This window comes from Ranitomeya imitator, chromosome 9, assembly GCF_032444005.1.
Source record: "Ranitomeya imitator isolate aRanImi1 chromosome 9, aRanImi1.pri, whole genome shotgun sequence".
Lineage (NCBI taxonomy): Eukaryota > Metazoa > Chordata > Amphibia > Anura > Dendrobatidae > Ranitomeya > Ranitomeya imitator.
Genome location: NC_091290.1, coordinates 7969037 through 7995420, shown reverse-complemented (window position 1 = coordinate 7995420; position 26384 = coordinate 7969037). Strand labels below are relative to the sequence as shown.

The 26384-nt window shown below is 45.2% G+C and overlaps 1 protein-coding gene across 4 annotated transcripts in view; it reads right to left on the bottom strand.

Annotated features, from left to right (window-relative positions):
• SPI1 (Spi-1 proto-oncogene) overlaps positions 1 to 25699 on the bottom strand; it is a 52133-nt gene extending 26434 nt beyond the window's left edge. For 2 of the 4 annotated variants that reach the window (XM_069739728.1, XM_069739729.1), the window contains exon 1: positions 135 to 405. In XM_069739728.1, the coding sequence (XP_069595829.1) occupies positions 135 to 398 (264 nt within the window). In that variant the 5' untranslated portion in view covers positions 399 to 405. Of the gene's footprint in view, positions 1 to 134; positions 406 to 25518 lie in introns of those variants that run through there. The other 2 variants (XM_069739730.1, XM_069739731.1) reach the window with 2 other exon arrangements.
• Between the last annotated feature and the right edge of the window lie 685 nt (positions 25700 to 26384).

Here is a 26384-nt window from a genome sequence, read left to right as displayed (position 1 = left end):
TCTACTGACTAAGACCATAAAAGCCAACCATTATCTGCTTTGGGGGCTTCCAAACATTACATCCTTCACCTCGTTCTTGAGAACCGAGCCCAAGAGCGAAACACCAAGATATGTAGCAGGCATAGCCAACTCACCGTGATTAGGGTATACCCATCCATCCTGCTAGACGGCACCATCCACAGATCTGGGGGGCCAGGACCTTCCTCTACACTCAGTTGCCCTTTAAATTGACTCCCGACAACCCTGAGAGCGACACAGTGGCCAAAGGAGAAGTGCAATGGTGGTGACCCCCCGTGTAAGTGTGGCCAGCGGAGATCGCACACAACCACCACTGACAATGAAGTTTTTCTTTCTTTCTCAATACAAGTTCCTGATTTGGAGTTTAGGGAGTCGGTCATATACGCGTAACACTTCACTGCATAAATCTTATGGGGACGTCGCAGGAAATGTGTCCTGTCTGATTGTGGCCAACCAATCCTTCCCCCAGATCCTGGCTATAAAAAGAAGAAATCCTTCAAGGTAAACCTCACTTCTGTAGATCCTGCAGAGTACCGGACAATTCTGATATTCAGGGGTAGTTTACATTTGAGATTGGGGGTCCAGTAATCCTTTATAGATGTGATGGGGCGGGGGATATCTCCTAGGAGTATGCCATCACATATCATTGCCATACATGACCAATATCAGCTCCAACATCAGAAAGGAAGAGCTTTTATAGATGTCCATATCTTGTGTTTGTCGCCACAGGCACAGGCCGTACCAGTGATCATTAAAAAAGTTAAGCCTCCATTTGCGTTTATTTTTTATTTCTTTATGGAAGCTCCTGAACAAGATCAAGACAACCCAATAATCCAGGAAATCTTGAAGTCAAGCAGGTGCAACGTCCCATTAATGCCGATGGAAAGGAGATTTGCAATTGCACCAGTCATTCCCTTAAACTAACAGCAAGGTGTTGGCGACTATGTTTTTCAAGCCTCTGCGCCATGCATCTCTATGCACCAAGCATCTCTATGCACCAAGCATCTCTATGCACCATGTATCACTATGCACCATGTATCACTATGCACCAAGTATCTCTATGCACCAAGCATCTCTATGCACCAAGCATCTCTATGCACCAAGCATCTCTATGCACCAAGCATCTCTATGCACCATGTATCACTATGCACCATGTATCACTATGCACCATGTATCACTATGCACCAAGTATCTCTATGCACCAAGCATCTCTATGCACCATGTATCACTATGCACCATGGATCACTATGCACCAAGTATCTCTATGCACCAAGCATCTCTATGCACCAAGCATCTCTATGCACCAAGCATCTCTATGCACCAAGCATCTCTATGCACCATGTATCACTATGCACCATGTATCACTATGCACCAAGTATCTCTATGCACCAAGCATCTCTATGCACCATGTATCACTATGCACCATGGATCACTATGCACCAAGTATCTCTATGCACCAAGCATCTCTATGCACCATGTATCACTATGCACCATGGATCACTATGCACCAAGTATCTCTATGCACCAAGTATCTCTATGCACCAAACATCTCTATGCACCAAGTATCACTATGCACCATGGATCACTATGCACCATGGATCACTATGCACCATGGATCACTATGCACCATGGATCACTATGCACCAAGTATCTCTATGCACCAAGTATCTCTATGCACCAAGTATCTCTATGCACCAAGTATCTCTATGCACCAAGTATCTCTATGCACCAAGCATCTCTATGCACCAAACATCTCTATGCACCAAGTATCACTATGCACCATGGATCACTATGCACCAAGTATCTCTATGCACCAAGTATCTCTATGCACCAAGTATCTCTATGCACCAAGTATCTCTATGCACCAAGTATCTCTATGCACCAAGTATCTCTATGCACCATGGATCACTATGCACCAAGTATCTCTATGCACCATGGATCACTATGCACCAAGTATCTCTATGCACCAAGTATCTCTATGCACCAAGTATCTCTATGCACCAAGTATCTCTATGCACCAAGTATCTCTATGCACCAAGCATCTCTATGCACCATGCATCACTATGCACCATGGATCACTATGCACCAAGTATCTCTATGCACCATGGATCACTATGCACCATGGATCACTATGCACCAAGTATCTCTATGCACCATGGATCACTATGCACCATGGATCACTATGCACCATGGATCACTATGCACCATGGATCACTATGCACCAAGTATCTCTATGCACCAAGTATCTCTATGCACCAAGTATCTCTATGCACCAAGTATCTCTATGCACCAAGTATCTCTATGCACCATGGATCACTATGCACCATGTATCACTATGCACCAAGTATCTCTATGCACCATGGATCACTATGCACCATGGATCACTATGCACCATGGATCACTATGCACCAAGTATCTCTATGCACCATGGATCACTATGCACCATGGATCACTATGCGCCATGCATCTCTATGCACCATGTATCACTATGCACCATGGATCACTATGCACCAAGTATCTCTATGCACCATGGATCACTATGCACCATGGATCACTATGCACCAAGTATCTCTATGCACCAAGTATCTCTATGCACCATGGATCACAATGCATTACAGTTGTGCTCAAAAGTTTACATCCCCCGGCAGAATTTTTTCTTTCTTGGCCTTTTTTTTCCAGAGAATATGAATGATAATACCAAAACCTTTTCTCCACTCATGGCTAGTGGTTGGGTCAAGCCATTTATTGTCATACAAAAGTGTTTTCTCTTTTTAAATCATGACAACCCAAAACATCCAGATGACCCTGATCAAAAGTTCACACACCCTGGTGATTTTGACCTGATAACATGCACAGAAGTTGACACAGATGGGTGTGAATGGCTACTAAAGGTAACATCCTCACCTGTGACCTGTTTGCTTGTAATCAGTGTGTGCATAAAAGCTGAGTGAGTTTCTAGGATCCAGACAGACTCTGGCATCTTTCATCCAGCCACGGACATTTCTGGATTGTGAATCATAGGGAAAGCAAAAGAATTGTCAACGGATCTACGGGAAAAGATAGTTGAACTGTATAAAACAGGAAAGGGATACAAAAAGATATCCAAGAAATTGATAATGCCAGTCAGCAGTGTTCACACTGTGATTAACAAATGGAAAATCAGGGGCTCTGTAACAACAAAACCACGGTCAGGTAGACCAACAAAAATGTCGTCCACAACTGCCAGGAAAATTGTTTAGATGCAAAGAAAAACCCACAAATAACATCAGCTGAAATACAGAACTCTCTGAAAACTAGCGGTGTGGATGTTACAAGATGTACAATAAGGAGGCAATTGAAGGAAAATGGGCTGCATGGTCGAGTCTCCAGAAGAAAGTCATTACTGCACAAATGCCACAAAGTATCTCACCTACAATACACAAAACAGCACAGAGACAAACCTCAAAACTTCTGGAACAAGGTAATTTGGAGTGATGAGACCAAAATTGAACTTTTTGGCCACAACCATAAACGTTACATTTGGAGAGAGGTCAACAAGGCCTATGCAATACACGGTATTAAGAAATGGGGTATGTGAACTTTTGATCAGGGTCATTTGGATGTTTTGGGTTGTCACTATGATTTAAAACACAGTAGTTTGACAATAAATAGCTTCACCTAACCACTAACCAAGAGTGGAGGAAAAGTTTTGGTATTATCATTCATATTCTCTGAAAAAAAAAGGCCAAGAAAGCAGAAATTCTGCCGGGGTATGTAAACTTTTGAGTACAACTGTATGTATCACTATGCACCATGCTCACCTCCTCCTGTACAATGCCTGATAACACCTCTATATACAGTAGATAACACAGAATGCACCATTCACAATAGGTGATATCACAGCTCACCTCCTCCTCCTGTACAATGACTGATAACACCTCTATATACAGTAGATAACACAGGATCCACCATTCACTATAGGTGATGTCACAGCTCACCTCCTCCTCCTGTACAATGACTGATAACACCCCTATATACAGTAGATAACACAGGATCCACCATTCACAATAGGTGATGTCACAGCTCACCTCCTCCTGTACAATGACCGATAACACCTCTATATACAGTAGATAACACAGGATCCACCATTCACAATAGGTGATATCACAGCTCACCTCCTCCTCCTTCTGTACAATGACTGATAACACCTCTATATACAGTAGATAACACAGGGTCCACCATTCACAATATGCGATGTCACAGCTCACCTCCTCCTCCTGTACAATGACTGATAACACCTCTATATACAGTAGATAACACAGGATCCACCATTCACATTAGGTGATATCACAGCTCACCTCCTCCTCCTTCTGTACAATGACTGATAACACCTCTATATACAGTAGATAACACAGAGTCCACCATTCACAATATGCGATGTCACAGCTCACCTCCTCCTCCTGTACAATGACTGATAACACCTCTATATACAGTAGATAACACAGGATCCACCATTCACAATAGGTGATGTCACAGCTCACCTCCTCCTCCTGTACAATGACTGATAACACCTCTATATACAGTAGATAACACAGGATCCACCATTCACAATAGGTGATATCACAGCTCACCTCCTCCTCCTTCTGTACAATGACTGATAACACCTCTATATACAGTAGATAACACAGGATCCACCATTCACAATAGGTGATATCACAGCTCACCTCCTCCTCCTTCTGTACAATGACTGATAACACCTCTATATACAGTAGATAACACAGCGTCCACCATTCACAATATGCGATGTCACAGCTCACCTCCTCCTCCTGTACAATGACTGATAACACCTCTATATACAGTAGATAACACAGGATCCACCATTCACAATAGGTGATGTCACAGCTCACCTCCTCCTCCTGTACAATGACTGATAACACCTCTATATACAGTAGATAACACAGGATCCACCATTCACAATAGGTGATATCACAGCTCACCTCCTCCTCCTTCTGTACAATGACTGATAACACCTCTATATACAGTAGATAACACAGGGTCCACCATTCACAATATGCGATGTCACAGCTCACCTCCTCCTCCTGTACAATGACTGATAACTGTTGTGAATTCTGTTGTCAAGCTCCCTCCTGTGGTCATGAATGGTACTTCGGCTGGTTCTGTCCATGGGCTTCCTCTGGTAGTTGTGAGTGGGGCTGCGGCTTCTGAGTTTCCTTCTACAGGTGACGAGGTTAATTAGTTAGCTGCTGCTCTATTTAACTCCACTTAGATCATTGCTCCATGCCACCTGTCAATGTTCCAGTATTGGTCTGTTCTCTCCTGGATCGTTCTTGTGACCTGTCTTCCCAGCAGAAGCTAAGTTCCTGCTTGTTTTTCTTTAGTTTGCTATTTTTCTGTCCAGCTTGCTATTTTGATTTTTGTCTTGCTTGCTGGAAGCTCTGGGACGCAGAGGGAGCGCCTCCGCACCGTGAGTCGGTGCGGAGGGTCTTTTGTGCCCTCTGCGTGGTCTTTTGGTAGTTTTTTGTGCTGACCGCAAAGTTACCTTTCCTATCCTCAGTCTGTTCAGTAAGTTGGGCCTCACTTTGCTAAATCTATTTCATATCTGTGTTTGTATTTTCATCTTTACTCACAGTCATAATATGTGGGGGGCTGCCTTTTCCTTTGGGGAATTTCTATGAGGCAAGGTATGCTTTTTTTTCTATCTTCAGGGCTAGCTAGTTCCTTAGGCTGTGCAGAGTTGCATAGGGAGCGTTAGGAGCAATCCACGGCTATTTCTAGTGTGTGTGATAGGACTAGGGATTGCGGTTAGCAGAGTTCCCACGTCTCAGAGCTCGTCCTATATTATTTGTAACTATCAGGTCATTCCGTGTGCTCTTAACCACCAGGTCCATTATTGTCCTTACCACCAGGTCATAACAGTACAGGTGGCCAAAAGTATTAATGCATCTCAATAGAGGGATAAGAGAAGTTCTGAGACCATTTTTTTTTTCTTTGCAGTGTGTTTTGTCTCTCTTTTCCCCTTTACCTCTGGGTGGTTCAGGACACAGGTGTAGACATGGACATTCAAGGTCTGTCCTCTTGTATGAATAATCTCACTACACGGATACAAAACATTCAAGATTTTGTGGTTCAGAATCCGATGTCAGAGCCTAGGATTCCAATTCCTGATTTGTTTTTTGGGGATAGATCTAAGTTTCTGAATTTCAAAAATAATTGTAAATTGTTTCTTGCTTTGAAACCTCGCTCCTCAGGTGACCCTGTTCAACAAGTAAAGATCATTATTTCTTTGTTACGTGGTGACTAGTGTTGAGCGATACCGTCCGATACTTGAAAGTATCGGTATCGGATAGTATCGGCCGATACCCGAAAAATATCGGATATCGCCGATACCGATATCCGATACCAATACAAGTCAATGGGACATCAAGTATCGGAAGGTATTCTCATGGTTCCCAGGGTCTGAAGGAGAGGAAACTCTCCTTCAGGCCCTGGGATCCATAGGGATGTGTAAAATAAAGAATTAAAATAAAAAATATTGATATATTTACCTCTCCGGCGGCCCCTGAACTCAGCGCGGGTAACCGGCAGGCTTCTTTGTTCAAAATCAGCGCTTTTAGGACCTGAGAATCACGTCCCGGCTTCTGATTGGTCGCGGGCCGCCCATGTGACCGCCACGCGACCAATCACAAGCCGCGACGTCACCGCAAGCTATTAACGCGCTCATTTTTTAAAATGAGCGCGTTAATGACTTTCAAAGACGTAGCGGCTTCTGATTGGTCGCGTGGCCGCGACCAATCACAAGCCGCTACGTCTTTGAAAGTCATTAACGCGCTCATTTTTAAAAATGAGCGCGTTAATAGCTTGCGGTGACGTCGCGGCTTGTGATTGGTCGCGGCCACGCGACCAATCACAAGCCGCTACGTCTTTGAAAGCCATTAACGCGCTCATTTTTAAAAATGAGCGCGTTAATAGCTTGCGGTGACGTCGCGGCTTGTGATTGGTCGCGGCCACGCGACCAATCACAAGCCGCTACGTCTTTGAAAGCCATGAACGCGCTCATTTTTAAAAATGAGCGCGTTAATAGCTTGCGGTGACGTCGCGGCTTGTGATTGGTCGCGTGGCGGTCACATGGGCGGCCCGCGACCAATCAGAAGCCGGGACGTGATTCTCAGGTCCTAAAAGCGCTGATTTTGAACAACGAAGCCTGCCGGTTACCCGCGCTGAGTCCAGGGGCCGCCGGAGAGGTAAATATATCAATATTTTTTATTTTAATTCTTTATTTTACACATCTCTATGTATCCGATACCGATACCCGATACCACAAAAGTATCGGATCTCGGTATCGGAATTCCGATACCGCAAGTATCGGCCGATACCCGATACTTGCGGTATCGGAATGCTCAACACTAGTGGTGACCCTCAAGACTGGGCATTTTCCCTTGCGCCAGGAGATCCGGCATTGCGTGATGTTGATGCGTTATTTTCTGGCGCTCGGATTGCTTTATGATGAACCAAATTCAGTGGATCAGGCAGAGAAAATCTTGCTGGCTCTGTGTCAGGGTCAGGATGAGATAGAAATATATTGTCAGAAGTTTAGAAAGTGGTCTGTGCTCACTCAGTGGAATGAATGTGCCCTGGCAGCAATTTTCAGAAAGGGTCTCTCTGAAGCCCTTAAGGATGTCATGGTGGGATTTCCCATGTCTGCTGGTCTGAATGAGTCTATGTCTTTGGCCATTCAGATCGATCGACGCTTGCGTGAGCGTAAAGCTGTGCACCATTTGGCGGTATTATCTGAGCACAGACCTGAGCCTATGCAATGTGATAGGACTTTGACCAGAGCTGAACGGCAAGAACACAGACGTCGGAATGGGCTGTGTTTTTACTGTGGTGATTCCACTCATGCTATCTCCAATTGTCATAAGCGCACTAAGCGGTTCGCTAGGTCTGCCACCATTGGTACGGTACAGTCGAAATTTCTTTTGTCCGTTACTCTGATTTGCTCTCTGTCATCCTATTCTGTTATGGCATTTGTGGATTCAGGCGCTGCCCTGAATTTGATGGACTTGGAGTATGCTAGGCGCTGTGTTTTTTTCTTGGAGCCCTTGCAGTGTCCTATTCCATTGAGAGGAATTGATGCTACGCCTTTGGCCAAGAATAAGCCTCAGTACTGGACCCAACTGACCATGTGCATGGCTCCTGCACATCAGGAGGATATTCGCTTTTTGGTGTTGCATAATCTGCATGATGTGGTCGTTTTGGGGTTGCCATGGCTACAGGTCCATAATCCAGTATTGGATTGGAAATCAATGGCTGTGTCCAGCTGGGGTTGTCAGGGGGTACATGGTGATGTTCCATTTTTGTCTATTTCGTCATCCACCCCTTCTGAAGTCCCGGAGTTTTTGTCGGATTACCGGGATGTATTTGATGAGCCCAAATCCAGTGCCCTACCTCCTTATAGGGATTGCGATTGTGCTATCAATTTGATTCCTGGTAGTAAGTTTCCTAAGGGCCGACTGTTCAATTTATCTGTGCCAGAGCACGCCGCTATGCGGAGTTATGTAAAGGAATCCTTGGAGAAGGGTCATATTCGCCCGTCGTCGTCACCATTGGGAGCAGGGTTCTTTTTTGTGGCCAAGAAGGATGGTTCGTTGAGACCTTGTATTGATTACCGCCTCTTAATAAGATCACAGTCAAATTTCAGTACCCTTTGCCGCTGCTGTCTGATTTGTTTCCTCGGATTAAGGGGGCTAGTTGGTTCACCAAGATAGATCTTCGTGGTGCGTATAATCTTGTGCGTATTAAACGGGGCGATGAATGGAAAACAGCATTTAATACGCCCGAGGGCCATTTTGAGTACCTGGTTAGGCCATTCGGGCTTTCTAATGCTCCATCTGTGTTTCAGTCCTTTATGCATGACATCTTCCGAGAGTACCTGGATAAATTCCTGATTGTATATTTGGATGATATTTTGGTCTTTTCGGATGACTGGGAGTCTCACGTGAGGCAGGTCAGAATGGTGTTCCAGGTCCTTTGTGCGAATTCCTTGTTTGTGAAGGGGTCAAAGTGTCTCTTTGGAGTTCAGAAGGTTTAATTTTTGGGTTTCATTTTTTCCCCTTCTACTATCGAGATGGACCCTGTTAAAGTCCAGGCCATTTATGATTGGACTCAGCCGACATCTGTGAAGAGCCTGCAAAAGTTCCTGGGCTTTGCTAATTTTTATCGTCGCTTCATCAGTAATTTTTCTAGTGTTGCTAAACCGTTGACTGATTTGACCAAGAAGGGTGCTGATGTGGTCAATTGGTCTTCTGCGGCTGTGGAAGCTTTTCAGGAGTTAAAGCATCGTTTTTCTTCTGCCCCTGTGTTGTGCCAGCCAGATGTTTCGCTCCCGTTTCAGGTCGAGGTTGATGCTTCTGAGATTGGAGCAGGGGCTGTTTTGTCGCAAAGAAGTTCTGATGGCTCGGTGATGAAACCATGTGCCTTCTTTTCTAGAAAGTTTTCGCCTGCTGAGCGCAATTATGATGTTGGCAATCGAGAGTTGTTGGCCATGAAGTGGGCATTCGAGGAGTGGCGTCATTGGCTTGAAGGAGCCAAGCATCGCGTGGTGGTCTTGACGGATCACAAGAATTTGACTTATCTCGAGTCTGCCAAACGGTTGAATCCTAGACAGGCTCGTTGGTCGCTATTTTTCTCCCACTTTGATTTTGTGGTTTCGTACCTTCCAGGCTCTAAGAATGTGAAGGCTGATGCCCTGTCAAGGAGTTTTGTGCCTGACTCTCCGGGTGTTCCTGAGCCGGCGGGTATTCTCAAAGAGGGGGTAATTTTGTCTGCCATCTCCCCTGATTTGCGGCGGGTGCTGCAAAAATTTCAGGCTGAGAGACCTGACCGTTGCCCAGCGGAGAAACTGTTTGTCCCTGATAGATGGACTAGTAGAAGTATCTCTGAGATTCATTGTTCAATGTAGGCTGGGCATCCTGGAATCTTTGGTACCAGAGATTTGGTGGCTAGATCCTTTTGGTGGCCGTCTTTGTCGCGGGATGTGCGTTCTTTTGTGCAGTCCTGTGGGACTTGTGCTCAGGCTAAGCCCTGCTGTTCTCGTGCCAGTGGGTTGCTTTTGCCCTTGCCGGTCCCGAAGAGGCCCTGGACGCATATCTCTATGGATTTTATTTCGGATCTCCCTGTCTCTCAAAAGATGTCGGTCATTTGGGTGGTTTGTGATCGCTTCTCTAAGATGGTCCATTTGGTACCCTTGTCTAAGTTGCCTTCCTCCTCTGATTTGGTGCCATTGTTTTTCCAGCATGTGGTTCGTTTACATGGCATTCCAGAGAACATCGTTTCGGACAGAGGTTCCCAGTTTGTTTCGAGGTTTTGGCGAGCCTTTTGTGCTAGGATGGGCATTGATTTGTCTTTTTCCTCGGCTTTCCATCCTCAGACAAATGGCCAAACCGAACGAACTAATCAGACTTTGGAAACATATCTGAGATGCTTTGTTTCTGCTGATCAGGATGATTGGGTGTCCTTTTTGCCTTTGGCTGAGTTCGCCCTTAATAATCGGGCCAGCTCGGCTACTTTGGTTTCGCCGTTTTTCTGCAATTTTGGTTTCCATCCTCGTTTCTCTTCAGGGCAGGTTGAGTCTTCGGACTGTCCTGGTGTAGATACTGTGGTGGATAGGTTACAGCAGATTTGGACTCATGTGGTAGACAATTTAACATTGTCCCAGGAGAAGGCTCAACGTTTCGCTAACCGCCGGCGCTGTGCGGGTCCCCGACTTCGTGTTGGGGATTTGGATTGGTTGTCGTCTCGTTATGTTCCTATGAAGGTTTCCTCTCCTAAGTTTAAGCCTTGTTTCATTGGTCGGTAAAAGATTTCGGAGGTTCTCAATCCTGTGTCGTTTCGTTTGACCCTTCCAGCTTCTTTTGCCATCCATAATGTATTCCATAGGTCGTTGCGGAGATACGTGGCGCCTGTGGTTCCATGCGTTGATCCTCCTGCCCCGGTGTTGGTTGAGGGGGAGTTGGAGTATGTGGTGGAGAAGATTTTGGATTCTCGTATTTCGAGACGGAAACTCCAGTACCTGGTCAAGTGGAAGGGTTATGGTCAGGAAGATAATTCCTGGGTCTTTGCCTCCGATGTTCATGCTGCCGATCTGGTTAGTGCCTTTCATTTGGCTCATCCTGGTCGGCCTGGGGGCTCTGGTGAGGGTTTGGTGACCCCTCCTCAAGGGGGGGGTACTGTTGTGAATTCTGTTGTCAAGCTCCCTCCTGTGGTCATGAATGGTACTTCGGCTGGTTCTGTCCATGGGGCTGCGGCTTCTGAGTTTCCTTCCACAGGTGACGAGGTTAATTCGTTAGCTGGCTGCTCTATTTAACTCCACTTAGATCATTGCTCCATGCCACCTGTCAATGTTCCAGTATTGGTCTAGTTCACTCCTGGATCGTTCTTGTGACCTGTCTTCCCAGCAGAAGCTAAGTTCCTGCTTGTTTTTCTTTAGTTTGCTATTTTTCTGTCCAGCTTGCTATTTTGATTTTTGTCTTGCTTGCTGGAAGCTCTGGGACGCAGAGGGAGCGCCTCCGCACCGTGAGTCGGTGCGGAGGGTCTTTTGCGCCCTCTGCGTGGTCTTTTTGTAGTTTTTTGTGCTGACCGCAAAGTTACCTTTCCTATCCTCAGTCTGTTCAGTAAGTCGGGCCTCACTTTGCTAAATCTATTTCATCTCTGTGTTTGTATTTTCATCTTTACTCACAGTCATTATATGTGGGGGGCTGCCTTTTCCTTTGGGGAATTTCTCTGAGGCAAGGTAGGCTTTTTTTCTATCTTCAGGGCTAGCTAGTTCCTTAGGCTGTGTCGAGTTGCATAGGGAGCGTTAGGAGCAATCCACGGCTATTTCTAGTGTGTGTGATAGGATTAGGGATTGCGGTCAGCAGAGTTCCCACGTCTCAGAGCTCGTCCTATATTATTTGTAACTATCAGGTCATTCCGTGTGCTCTTAACCACCAGGTCCATTATTGTCCTTACCACCAGGTCATAACAGATAACACCTCTATATACAGTAGATAACACAGGATCCACCATTCACAATAGGTGATGTCACAGCTCACCTCCTCCTCCTTCTGTACAATGACTGATAACACCTCTATATACAGTAGATAACACAGGGTCCACCATTCACAATATGCGATGTCACAGCTCACCTCCTCCTCCTGTACAAAGACTGATAACACCTCTATATACAGTAGATAACACAGGATCCACCATTCACAATAGGTGATGTCACAGCTCACCTCCTCCTCCTCCTGTACAATGACTGATAACACCTCTATATACAGTAGATAACACAGGATCCACCATTCACAATAGGTGATGTCACATCTCACCTCCTCCTGTACAATGACTGATAACACCTCTATATACAGTAGATAACACAGGATCCACCATTCACTATAGGTGATGTCACAGCTCACCTCCTCCTCCTCCTGTACAATGACTGATAACACCTCTATATACAGTAGATAACACAGGATCCACCATTCACAATAGGTGATGTCTCAGCTCACCTCCTCCTTCTGTACAATGACTGATAACACCTCTATATACAGTAGATAACACAGGATCCACCATTCACAGTAGATGATATCACAGCTCACCTCCTCCTCCTCCTGTACAATGACTGATAACACCTCTATATACAGTAGATAACACAGGATCCACCATTCACAATAGGTGATGTCACAGCTCACCTCCTCCTTCTGTACAATGACTGATAACACCTCTATATACAGTAGATAACACAGGATCCACCATTCACAATAGGTGATGTCACAGCTCACCTCCTCCTCCTGTACAATGACTGATAACACCTCTATATACAGTAGATAACACAGGATCCACCATTCACAATAGGTGATGTCACAGCTCACCTCCTCCTTCTGTACAATGACTGATAACACCTCTATATACAGTAGTTAACACAGGATCCACCATTCACAGTAGGTGATATCACAGCTCACCTCCTCCTCCTCCTGTACAATGACTGATAGCACCTCTATAAGTAACTGCTGTGTACAGTAATTCAAAATGGCAAATTAGTAAAAATCTGGTCGTCGTGACTCTTCATTTCCTGTAGGGGTTTCACAAATATTACGTTTTGTAAAGACCAATGTTGTCGTTTTGTTTTCAGCAGATGACGTGAACTTCTGCACATTTTTATATTGAGAAGAATTACCGGAACCAAATCTGATGTTATAGGAACGCGGCACTCGGAATTAGGAAATCCACACGTCACACCGGGGCCCCGCACATACTGTGTGTATATATGTATACTGTATATACAGAGAGTCTGGATACTTCACATCTGCCTGACACAGATTCCTGCTTCCTTGTGCTGTGGAGCACGGACTGCTGTGACTATTGGGGAAGCAAAGGGACTGCACTCATTACTGGGGATTAGGGATGGTACCTGCTTGACTACTAAGTGGGGGTCTTACGGTAACTATTGTTTAAATGGGGTCTGCTGTGATAGACAGGGGCCTTTGTGACTAATGTGGTTAGAGGGGCTATTGTGACTACTGGATAGATAGGGGCAGTAGTGATTATTGGGGAGATGTGGCGCTTTTTTGATGACTGTTGGAGGCTGCTGCGAGTTCAAGGCGGATTATGGAGGCTGTGAAGACTTTGGAGATTGGTGTCTGATGTGACAACTGGGGAGGTGGGGGGTGCTGTGATGATTAGGCAGGTAGGGGGATGCTAGTCAGATAATGTTCTGCTGGGTATATTGGGAAGGAAGAGAAATTATGTGTCCAATGTGTGATGGAGAAGCTGCAAGAACTGGGGAGAAGGGGAATGATGTGATTACTGGGGAGATGGGGAATTATGTGATTACTGGGGAGATGGGGAATGATGTGATTACTGGGGAGATGGGGAATGATATGACTACTGGGGAGATGGGGAATGATGTAATTACTGGGGAGATGGGTAATGATGTGATTACTGGGGAGATGGGGAATGATGTGATTACTGGGGAGATGGGGAATGATGTGATTACTGGGGAGAAGGGGAATTATGTGATTACTGGGGAGATGGGGAATGATGTGATTACTGGGGAGATGGGGAATGATGTGATTACTGGGGAGAAGGGGAATTATGTGATTACTGGGGAGATGGGTAATGATGTAATTACTGGGGAGATGGGTAATGATGTGATTACTGGGGAGATGGGGAATGATGTGATTACTGGGGAGATGGGGAAAGATGTGATTACTGGGGAGATGGGGAATGATGTGATTACTGGGGAGATGGGTAATGATGTGATTACTGGGGAGAAGGGGAAAAATGGGATTACTGGGGAGATGGGGAATTATGTGATTACTGGGGAGAAGGGGAAAAATGTGATTACTGGGGAGATGGGGAATTATGTGATTACTGGGGAGATGGGGAATTATGAGATTACTGGGGAGATGGGGAATTATGTGATTACTGGGGAGATGGGGAATGATGTGATTACTGGGGAGATAGGGAATGATGTGATAATTGGGGAGAAGGGGAATGATGTGATTACTGGGGAGATGGAGAATGATGTGATAATTGGGGAGAAGGGGAATGATGTGATTACTGGGGAGAAGGGGAATGATGTGATTACTGGGGAGATGAGGAATGATGTGATTACTGGGGAGAAAAGGAAAAATGTGATTACTGGGGGAGATGGGGAATTATGAGATTACTTGGGTGATGGGGAATGATGTGATTACTGGGGAGATGGGGAAAGATGTGATTACTGGGGAGATGGGGAATGATGTGATTATTGGGGAGAAGGGGAATGATGTGATTACTGGGGAGATGGAGAATGATGTGATAATTGGGGAGAAGGGGAATGATGTGATTACTGGGGAGATGGGGAATGATGTGATTACTGGGGAGATGGAGAATGATGTGATTACTGGGGAGATGGGGAATGATGTGATTAAAGGGGAGAAGGGGAATGATGTGATTACTGGGGAGATGGAGAATGATGTGATAATTGGGGAGAAGGGGAATGATGTGCTTACTGGGGAGATGGGGAAAGATGTGATTACTGGGAGATGGGGAATGATGTGATTACTGGGAAGATGGGGAATGATGTGATTACTGGGGAGATGGGGAATGATGTGATTACTGGGGAGATGGGGAATGATGTGATTACTGGGGAGATGGTGAATGAAGTGATTACTGGGGAGATGGGGAATGATGTGATTACTGGGGAGATGGGGAATGATGAGATTACTGGGGAGATGGAGAATGATGTGATTACTGGGAGATGGGGAATGATGTGATTACTGGAGAGATGAGGAATGAAGTGATTACTGGGGAGATGGGGAATGATGTGATTACTGGGGAGATGAGGAATGATGTGATTACTGGGGAGATGGGGAATGATGTGATTACTGGGGAGAAGGGGAAAAATGTGATTACTGGGGAGATGGGGAATTTTATGTGATTACTGGGGGAGATGAGGAATTATAAGATTACTCGGGTGATGGGGAATGATGTGACTACTCGGGAGATGGGGAATGATGTTATTATTGGGGAGAAGGGGAATGATGTGATTACTGGGGAGATGGAGAATGATGTGATTACTGGGGAGATGGAGAATGCTCTAATTGCTGGGGAGATGGGGAATGATGTGATTACTGGGGAGAAGGGGAATGATGTGATTACTGGGGAGATGGAGAATTATGTGATTACTGGGGAGATGGGGAATGATGTGATTACTGGGGAGACGGGGAATGATGTGACTACTGGGGAGATGGAGAATGATGTGATTACTGGGGAGATGGAGAATGATGTGATTACTGGGGAGATGGAGAATGATGTGATTACTGGGGAGATGGAAAATGATGTGATTACTGGGGAGATGGGGAATGATGTGAGTACTGGGGAGATAGAGAATGATGTGATTACTGGGGAGAAGGGGAATGATGTGATTACTGGGGAGATGGAGAATGATGTGATTACCGGGGAGAAGGGGAATTATGTGATTACTGGGGAGATGGAGAATGACGTGATTACTGGGGAGATGGAGAGTGATGTGATTACTGGGGAGATGGAGAATGATGTGATTACTGGGGGGATGGAGAATGATGTGAGTACTGGGGAGATGGGGAATGATGTGATTACTGGGGAGATGGAGAATGATGCGAGTACTGGGGAGATGGAGAATGATGCGACTACTGGGGAGATGGAGAATGATGTGATTACTGGGGAGATGGAGAATGATGTGAGTACTGGGGAGATGGGGAATGATGTGATTATTGGGGAGATGGAGAATGATGTGATTACTGGGGGGATGGAGAATGATGTGAGTACTGGGGAGATGGGGAATGATGTGATTACTGGGGAGATGGAGAATGATGCGAGTACTGGGGAGATGGAGAATGATGTGACTACTGGGGAGATGGAGAATGATGTGATTACTGGGGGGATGGAGAATGATTTGAGTACTGGGGAGATGGGGAATGATGTGATTACTGGGGAGATGGAGAATGATGTGAGTACTGGGAGATGGAGAATGATGTGACTACTGGGGAGATGGAGAATGATGTGATTACTGGGGAGATGGAGACTGATGTGAGTACTGGGGAGAAGGGGAATGATGTGATTACTGGGGAGATGGAGAATGATGTGATAATTGGGGAGAAGGGGAATGATGTGATTACTGGGGAGATGGGGAAAGATGTGATTACTGGGGAGATGGAGAATGATGAGATTACTGGGGAGATGGGGAATGATGTGATTACTGGGGAGATGGAGAATGATGTGATTACTGGGGAGATGGAGAATGATGTGATTACTGGGGGGATGGAGAATGATGTGAGTACTGGGGAGATAGAGAATGATGTGATTACTGGGGAGATGGAGAATGATGTGAGTACTGGGGAGATAGAGAATGATATGACTACTGGGGAGATGGAGAATGATGTGAGTACTGGGGAGATGGAGAATGATGTGACTACTGGGGAGATGGAGAATGATGTGAGTACTGGGGAGATAGAGAATGATGTGATTACTGGGGAGATGGAGAATGATGTGATTACTGGGGAGAAGGGGAATGATGTGATTACTGGGGAGAAGGGGTATGATGTGATTACTGGGGAGATGGAGAATGATGTGAGTACTGGGGAGATAGAGAATGATGTGACTACTGGGGAGATGGAGAATGATGTGATTACTGGGGGGATGGAGAATGATGTGATTACTGGGGGGATGGAGAATGATGTGATTACTGGGGAGAAGGGGAATGATGTGATTACTGGGGAGAAGGGGAATGATGTGATTACTGGGGAGATGGAGAATGATGTGAGTACTGGGGAGATAGAGAATGATGTGACTACTGGGGAGATGGAGAATGATGTGATTACTGGGGGGATGGAGAATGATGTGAGTACTGGGGAGATAGAGAATGATGTGATTACTGGGGAGTAGGGGGCTGCTGTGAAATTAGAGGGTACACTGTAACTACAGGGGGGGCAGATTTAATAAAGAATGTAGGTATCAGTTATCGCTTCCTTGTGTCCACCATGATAATGTCGCCCTGTGCAGACCCACGGACCTTCTGCTCGGCTCCACCACACCGGTCCCTGACCCTGCAGATCCCAAGGTGAACATTGAACGTTTTGTGTTATTCTGACTCGGTAAATGTGGCTTTATTATCAGGAAACAAATTTACACAAAATTCTGCCCCAGTGACGAAACTGTTATCTGGAATATCTGTCAGTGGCGTTATCTACTGATATGGCGAAGTTACAGCGCGCTTCACTAAAAAGACCCTGAGACACACTTGGTGCAGCGAGGAGCCTCCATCTAGCGCAAATTTTGCATTTCTGGAAATTAAATTATTGCATCATGGGCCCCAGGACATGATACCCCCCACACCCTTCACTTACAATGGCGACCAACCTTTTTTTTTTTTTTAAAGTGTGATTCCTTCTGTCTGGTTGTTGCCATTTTCCTGGTGATTTTAGTAAACCGGAAGCAAATGCTTGTCGGCTATAAGGATCAAAATTGTGTCTAACATAGTTTTATCCCTTTATGAGTTAGTTTTTCACATTTGCTGGGCCAAATGTTTTGCATATCTTGTCGTGGGTAGTCCAATTTTTCCCCAATTTTCTTTTATTGTTTGTGTGTTTTTTTTTATTAAAACATGGCAAAGACAAAGCCAAATGTATCAGCAGATGCCAGGCAAGCTTGTTATTCTGAGAGTGGAGTCAAGCAAAAGCCAAAAAGAGGGAACTATGGAATTCAACTGCTCTCAGAGACAAAGTGTCACGTAGAATAATAAAGAAGGTTACGGAACAGTTGACAAACCTAGAAGTGGACGACCACGGAAAACTTCCTCCAAAGGTGATCACAACAAAGAAGAAGTCAGCAACTGATGTCTATAAAATGCTGCACAGATTTCACACTAAAGGAACGAAGAATACGAGGTCAAAAATAGTCGGTAATATGTGGCTGAGAGCAGTAGGGCTGAATGCAAGAGTTCCAGCCAAGAAGCCTTTTATCTCTGCAAAGAACTGGAAGGTCCGACTTGAGATTGCCAAAGAACACGGCCAATGGAAAGAGACAGATTGGTCTAAGGTGTTCAGATGAATCCAAGTTCAATCTGTTTGCTAGTGATGGCAAGCAATGTATATACTGTCCAACTGGAAAATGTAACAATGTAAGGTTCCACACACCTACAGTAAAGCATGGTGGAGGCAATGTAATGGTTTGGGGCTGCTTTTCTGCATCTGCCATTGGCCCTCTGCATAGAATTCATGGAAATATGAATGCTGCCATGTACAAGGATATACTGGAGAATATAATGCTGCCACATGGTAAAACCAAAGTAGGCAGGGTCCGGAAATTCCAGCAAGACAATGATCCTAAGCACACATCCAATATAGTAAAATGTTGGTTAGCAAAGAAAAATGTTCGCCTGTTGCAATAGCCGAGCCATTCCCCTGATTTACACCCTACAGAGCACCTTTGGGATGAGTTAGGGCCACGAGTTGGGGTCTGGATGTAGAGTAATAAAGATGAATTGTTTGCAGATTTGCAGATGGAGCGAGATCCCTCAGGACGCCATATACCCAAGAGGCCTCAATGTCCCATCAGTCGGTGCAGTAATAAAGCGGGAGGTTCTGCTACAAAATACTAAGTTACGGCGTCGTAACAATGAAACACTCTCCATGTTGTCATCAGTAAATAGTAGATCCAACACTTTTGTCCGCCAGGTTTCTTACATTAAATGACGGTAGCGATATTCCACAGCATTGTGGCTACAATTAAGGTCTTGTACGATGACAACTTCACGGAACTTCAATTCATCACCAGGAAAATGGCGTCACATCAACCAGATAGAAGGAATCACACTTTTTAAAAAAAGCAAAACTTTTGGTCGCCACTGCACAGACTGTTCTTGTAGCTCTTGCATCTTGCACCATTTTGCACAATTTGTCCATAATTTGCTTCTTCTTGTAGAACAGATATTTTCTTATTTTCAGAAGACCGAGATTGTGAGTTTTTCACCTATGTACAAAAATCGAGCAGCGGATCACAAAGTGAGGTGGACATGGAAGAAGTCTAGGAAAGCAGACATGTCCCCCATCCATCTGCCCTGGAAGACCACCATAAAGCTTAGAGATAGGCATCCTCTTTCCCCAAAAGCTTAGGGAGAGGCTGTTTTGCCCCCAATATCCACCCCAGTGTCCGCCGAGAGCCGCAGACCTTACATGCACTACACACTGGTCAGTTCTCCTTACAAAATCCATAGGTTGGCGGAGAGAATGGAAATTATTGAGGCCACTAGGAATCCTATTTGCAATGTACTATGGGAAGATATGCAAATGAGATCTCTCCGGAAGGAAAAATACCAGGTGCCACCAAGAGGAGGGGAGTCTAGAACAGACAGGGATTGTAGTCACAGCTCCTTGGGGTCACTCAGAAGCTGCAGGATGGATGCATAGGAAAGAGAAGGAGATCCAGCTCAACGAAATAGTGAAAAATCCATAATTTATTTCACTTAAAATATAGTGATTAAGGGTGCTTAGTCACCGGAAACGCGTTGACCTTGTTTTTATAATTTTTTCTGTATGCTGATGTTTTGTCCTTTCACTATATTTTAAGTGAAATAAATTATGGATTTTTCACTATTTCGTTGAGCTGGATCTCCTTCTCTTTCCTGTTCGTCCACGCCCTGACACAGAAGTTCCGTGCTCCGAGCTCCTGGGAATGTCGGTATGGTGAGCTGGATTTTGTTTTTCCAGGATCGATGCATACCTAGTGCAAAACAAGCAAAGATCGGCCTCCACTATTGTCGGCCGAAGATGCAGACCTGTTGGTTTTCCTATGAAGCACAGTCTGATAATATAGTTCGGTGCTAATATTTGTTTCCATCCATTTCTGGAGGTTTGTTGAAGTATGTTTGGAGTCATTGTCTTGCTGGAACACCCATGACTTCGGACTCAAACACAGCTTTTTGACACTGAGCACTACATTGCCCCCCCAAATCCTTTGGTAATCTTCAGATTTAATGATAAATTGCACACAGTCAAGGCACCCAGAGCCAGAGGAAGCAAAACAACCCCAAAACATATTTGTACCTCCTCCATATTTGACTGTAGGTACTGTGTTCTTGTCTTTGTAGGCCTCATTCCATTTTCAGTAAACAGTAAAATTATGTGTTTACCAAAAAACTCCATCTTGGTCTAGTCTGTCCACAAGACACTTTCCCAGAAGGATTTTGGCTTACTCTTGTATATTTTGGTCAACTTTAGTCTAGCTTTTATGTCTCTGTGTCAGCAGTGGGATCCTCCTGGGTCTCCTGCCATAGCTTTTTATTTCATTTACATGTGAATGGATAGTTCACGCTGACACCGATTCACCCTGGGCCTGTAAGGCAGCTGGAATTTCTTTAGACCTTGATTGGGACTTATCCACCATTTGGACTATCCAGTGTTGCAACCTGCCATCAATTTTTCCCTGCCGTCCATTAGCTGCAGTGCAATGGGTTGTAAACTTCTAGATGATGTTGCGCACAGTGGATAAAGGAACATCACGATCTCTGGAGATGGACTTGTAACCTTGAGATTGTTGACATTGTTCATCAATTTTGCTTCTCAAGACCTCAGACTGTTCTCTTCTCCTTTTTCTGTTCTCCATGCTTAGTGTGACACACAGACACCCAATGTGAAGACTGAGACAACTTCTCCCCTTTATATCTGGTTTCAGGTGTGCTATTCATATTTACCACACCTGTTACTTGCCACATGTGAGTTTGAAAGAGCATCACATGAAGGAAACAAAGTTGTTTACCCACAATTTTGGGAAGGTGCCATCAATTTTGAACCGCCCATTTTGGGGGTTTTGTGTGAAATTATATCCAGTTTGCCTTTTATTCTCTGTTTTTTTTTTTTTTGTTTTTTTTTGTTCCAATACTCAAAAAGGAAATAAACATGTATATAACAAAACACGATGAATTGTAATAATTTCCTGGGCAAAACACTTCATTTTCTGGAATAATTTCAAAGGTGACAACACTTTTAGCCATGACTGTGTGTTACATCATTTTTTGCATACAATCAAGTGATCGTAGGTTCAATTTCCCGATGGGTACCATGAAAATATGCAAAAAAATAAGAGTTTAAAACCAAATTAAAATTAAAATAAATAAATGTAATCCTCGATAGATCACAAAAAAAAACCTAATAAAATAATCGCATTTGGTTTTGCCGCGCTTAGAATTTTTTTCTGTACTGTTTTATGGCATTCTTGTCCCACAAAAAAACAAGTCCATGGAGAAATGTAAAAAGCGAATACGCAGAAATGAAGAGTTTAGAGGCACAGAAATACGTGGAGGCTGCACAGGGCGGACGCTGAGGGTCGGCCGGAGCAGTTCCTTATTTTTGTATCATTTTGTGGCCTCAACTTCTCATTTTCCATTTCTCACCTCACGCAGGTAGCACCCCGACTTCTTCACACTTCCCCTATGACACAGAACAAGACTAGTTATGGGAACAGGGACCTGCGATGTGGAAGCAGGTGCGTCTCCAGACCTTAACCCTTCGCTGGTGTCAGGACCCACAGGCGGACAAACGCTATTGACGGCGTGACCGATATGACCTACCTGGCCTACAGAACTGGTCCATCACATCTGAGTTTACCTCCAATCTTCATCCAAAAACATATTGGAAGATTAACTGGCCGCCATTTAGTCCTAATGCTTCCTAGGGTCAGCTTGGCCGATCGTTGTATCAGCAAAGGTCGAGCAGAAATCAACCCCATTTGGCGGGACCTCGGAGCAATCACCTGTCACTAAAGGCTATTTCTTATGGCGTGACCACAAATAACCTATTAGATCTTGTTGATGATCCATATAGTTACAGTACCAACAAGATCTTCAATCCCGCCATAGTCAAAGAGGTTAAGAGGCCATGAGTGGAGCCTTCAGGTGATAGAAGGGTCTGAAGGGAATAGAAGAGTGTGGAGGAGGACAGAGGTGACTAGATGGAGGAGAAAGACAGATGAGATAAGGATGAGGTTAACAGAGGGGTCTGGAGGAGGAGGACAGGGACTCTGGACGTGGACAGAGAAAACTCTAGGGGATAAAAGAGTCCGGAAGGGGACAGAGTAGTTTGGCGGACAAGGACAGAGGGGTCTGTAGGGGATAGAGGAGTCTGGAGGAGGACAGACGAGTCTGGAGAAGGACAGAGGAGTCTGGAGGAGGACAGAGGAGTCTGGAGGAGGACAGAGGAGTCTGGAGGAGGACAGAGGAGTCTGGAGGAGGACAGAGGAGTCTGGAGGAGGAGGACAGGGAGTCTGGACGTGGACAGAGAAAACTCTAGGGGATAAAACAGTCCGGAAGGGGACAGAGTAGTTTGGAGGACAAGGACAGAGGGTTCTGTAGGGGATAGAGAAGTCGAGAAGAGGAGGACAGACGAGTCTGGAGAAGGACAGAGGAGTCTGGAGGAGGACAGAGGAGTCTGGAGGAGGACAGATGAGTTTGGAGGAGGAGGACAGGGAGTCTGTAGGGTATAGAAGAGTCTGGAAGAGAAGGACAGTGGAGTCTTGACGTGGACAGAGAAAACTCTAGCAGATAAAAGAGTCCGGACGGAGACAGAGTAGTTTCAAGGACAAGGACAGAGAGGTCTGTAGGGGATAGAGGAGTCTAGAAGAGGAGGACAGATGAGTCTAGAGAAGGACAGAGGAGTCTGGAGGAGGAGGACAGAGGGGGTCTTGACATGGGTAGAGAAAACTGTAGGAGATAGATGAGTCTGGATGAGAACAGATGGGTCTGTAAGGAATAAAGGAGTCTGGAAGAGGAGGACATAGGACTCTGTAAGGGATAGAGGAGTCTGGAGGAGGAAGAAGACAAAGAGGTCTGGAGAAGGACAAATAAATCTGCAGGAGATAGAAAAGTCTGGATAAGGAGGACAGAGGAGACTGGAGGGAAGAAGACACAGGAGTCTGGAGATAGGAGGAGGATATAGGGGTCTGGAGGAGGACAGAAATATGTTGGGGACAAAGGAGTCTGGAAGAGAAGGACAGGTGAGTCTAAAGGCAAAGGACAGAGGAGTCTTGTGAAGTCTGTTGGGGACAGAGAAGTCTGGAGGGAGGGATCTAAGGAGTTGGGAAGGATCAGACTAGTCTGGGGGGAGAGACGTATCTATAAAGGGACAGAGGCGACTGGAGGGGAGAGAGGAGTCTGTAATGAGAGAGGAAATGAAGGGTCGCACTGGAGAGTTTTCCAATTGTAAGCGCATGTAAGCTCAACAGTACTGAGCGTGCATATATATGGGGCATAGTCGGGACAAAGAGCTGTCCAGGGAGCTAAGAAAAGAGTATGACCACTCTTATCATGGGTCAATTACAAATAATTTCCAAAAAACTGAATTGTTTTTGATTCCCAGAGTCCTCAAAGCTCAAGATTTTAGATACTTTTTTTTACTCCATCTCTTTCTACTGTTATACTTAGAGATGAGCAGTTGATTAGTGTGAATTACATCAGTCAGAGAAGGCTCACATGACCTCCGGAGCGAATGCATAGGTTTCCCCATATTGCTTTGCAGCCATCATATGGTAGAGCACAGCCATTCAGGAGAGACTATTATAGCCACTATAAAAGCTGAGGCAAAGAATGCAGCAGCCATATTGTGGTGAATCTGAATAGGACAGTGAGAGGAAGTCAGAAGTCATGACCATGCACCATTTATTATTATTTCTGTGGGAATTGCTCTATGTAAAAGCTCTTGTTAAAATCACATTGCAGTCGGATGTAAATCGGCTGCTCGGTGTGAAAAATCGGATTGTACTCACATGACACTCGCATTACACTCGTGCGACTCTCGGGAGGGAGACTCGGACCGATTTTTTATACGTTTAGTGTGACTCCAGCATTAACTAGACATATCATTTATTCATGAGCTCTCCTAGCTGCCATTGGACCCCTTTGGATGCCGCAGTTAGGATAAAACACAGCATCTAAAGCGGTTTAACGATAGGAGACAATCATCTGCTAATGACACCATAAAGTGCAGTATGGTCGCCGGCCGATAAATGGCTAAAACAAGCAATAGGAAAAATGAACGAATGACCTGATGTCTGTGGAGCTGCCCGACCATAATACGTGTAAATGTCAATATTCTTCATCCAACGTTTTTGTTATTGGAGGAATCTAGTGGCCACCTGTGGTTTCTGGTAGCCACTTGTTTCTGTGCCTGTGTACGGAGGTGTACGGATGCTAACAGAGGAACTCGGCAGATAACGTGACACCGTGACCAGCAATTAATCTAAACTTAGTACAACCCTTTAATCGTAGATTTGCAAAGTCACCGACAACAGGAGAATATTTCAGATTTCGCAAGATGAAATTTGATGTTTGACAACACAGAGATGAGTGCAGAAAACGGCCCAGAGTGATGACACAGGACATGGTCACACCATGACACACACACACAACGACCATGACTATGGGCTGACCTCAGGATGGCGGGGGATGGTATACACCAAGAACGGACATTGAGGAGGAAGAGCAGTGTCAACCGAGAAGACAATTAGTCCATGCTGAGACCTCGGTACAAGAAACTTCACTCCACAAGGGTAACTTCAGCTCCGTGCAAAATCCACAACAGGGCCGACATCTATTGCACTGGTATGACCATGATATAGGGACCCTGTGGGCCCTTTCCTCCTCCAGGGCTATTTTGCCCACTCCGTACACCTCTACAAGGTTCACCCCACCATATTCTGAAGGTGGTAGCCATACGTAGACTGACTAGCTCAGTGGTGATATGTGACGCTTTTGGGCCTCAATGCAAAATCTCCAACTTAGCCCCAAATATCACGGCTCTTTATTAGTATTGGTCTTCTCATATGGGTCCCCCATAGGCTCTAGGTACTGGGGGGACGCTTGCAACTCCTATAGTTATACCCTTGGACTATGTTTTTTAGCATAGACTGTGCATAGTCCCTGCAAAAAAAAGTCAGATCTAATGAGCTTACCTTGCAGGATACAATGTTCCAGGGGGCATTCATCCTACCACCACCGGCACCTGGTAGAAAACCATACATCCACACGGGAGTTCACTTGCGACCACCACAATGCAATGATGAATGGGCACCGTCCGGCTACATGTCGGGGATGAGCGATAAACTCTTTCATTTGATTTAAAGGGGGAAGTGTGCGGACTTCCTTTATACCGTACAACGGCAGGAATTTATTCACTTCTCCATGCTCTTAGTTCTGCTAAACTATGCTAATACACAGGGAACTCATCACCAACTCTATGCAAAGTCTGGGATCTCTAGGGTAGGGGGAGCTCAGGGATGAACAATACATAGACTCCAGGTAAAAGTCAGATTTTAGTATTGGTGACTTGATATTGATTCTGAACAAATTATTAAACAGCATGTATGTAAGTACTTGGATAAGAATACACTACGGTAGGTAACCACAGCCAGCATGGGTTTTGTTGTGAATTCTGTGGCTGAGTTCACTTCTGTGGTCACAAGTGGTATTGCAGTCTCTGGGCTTCCTCCCTCAGGTGTTTTGGTGAGCTCGTTGGCTGCCTTGCTATTTAGCTCCACCTGAGTCTGTCTTCCTTGCTCCTTGTCAATGTTCCAGTGTTGGATCTGAGCTACTGCATCTTCCCTTGGGCCTGCTGCTCTGCTAGATAAGTGCTTCTAGTTTGTTTTCTGTTTTTTTCTGTCCAGCTTGCTATTAACTTTTGCTGGAAGCTCTGAGAAGCAAAGGGGTGCACCGCCGTGCTGTTAGTTCGGCACGGTGGGTCTTTTTGCCCCTTTGCGTGGTGTTCGTTTTAGGGTTTTTTGTAGACTGCATAGTTCTCTTTGCTATCCTCGCTCTGTCT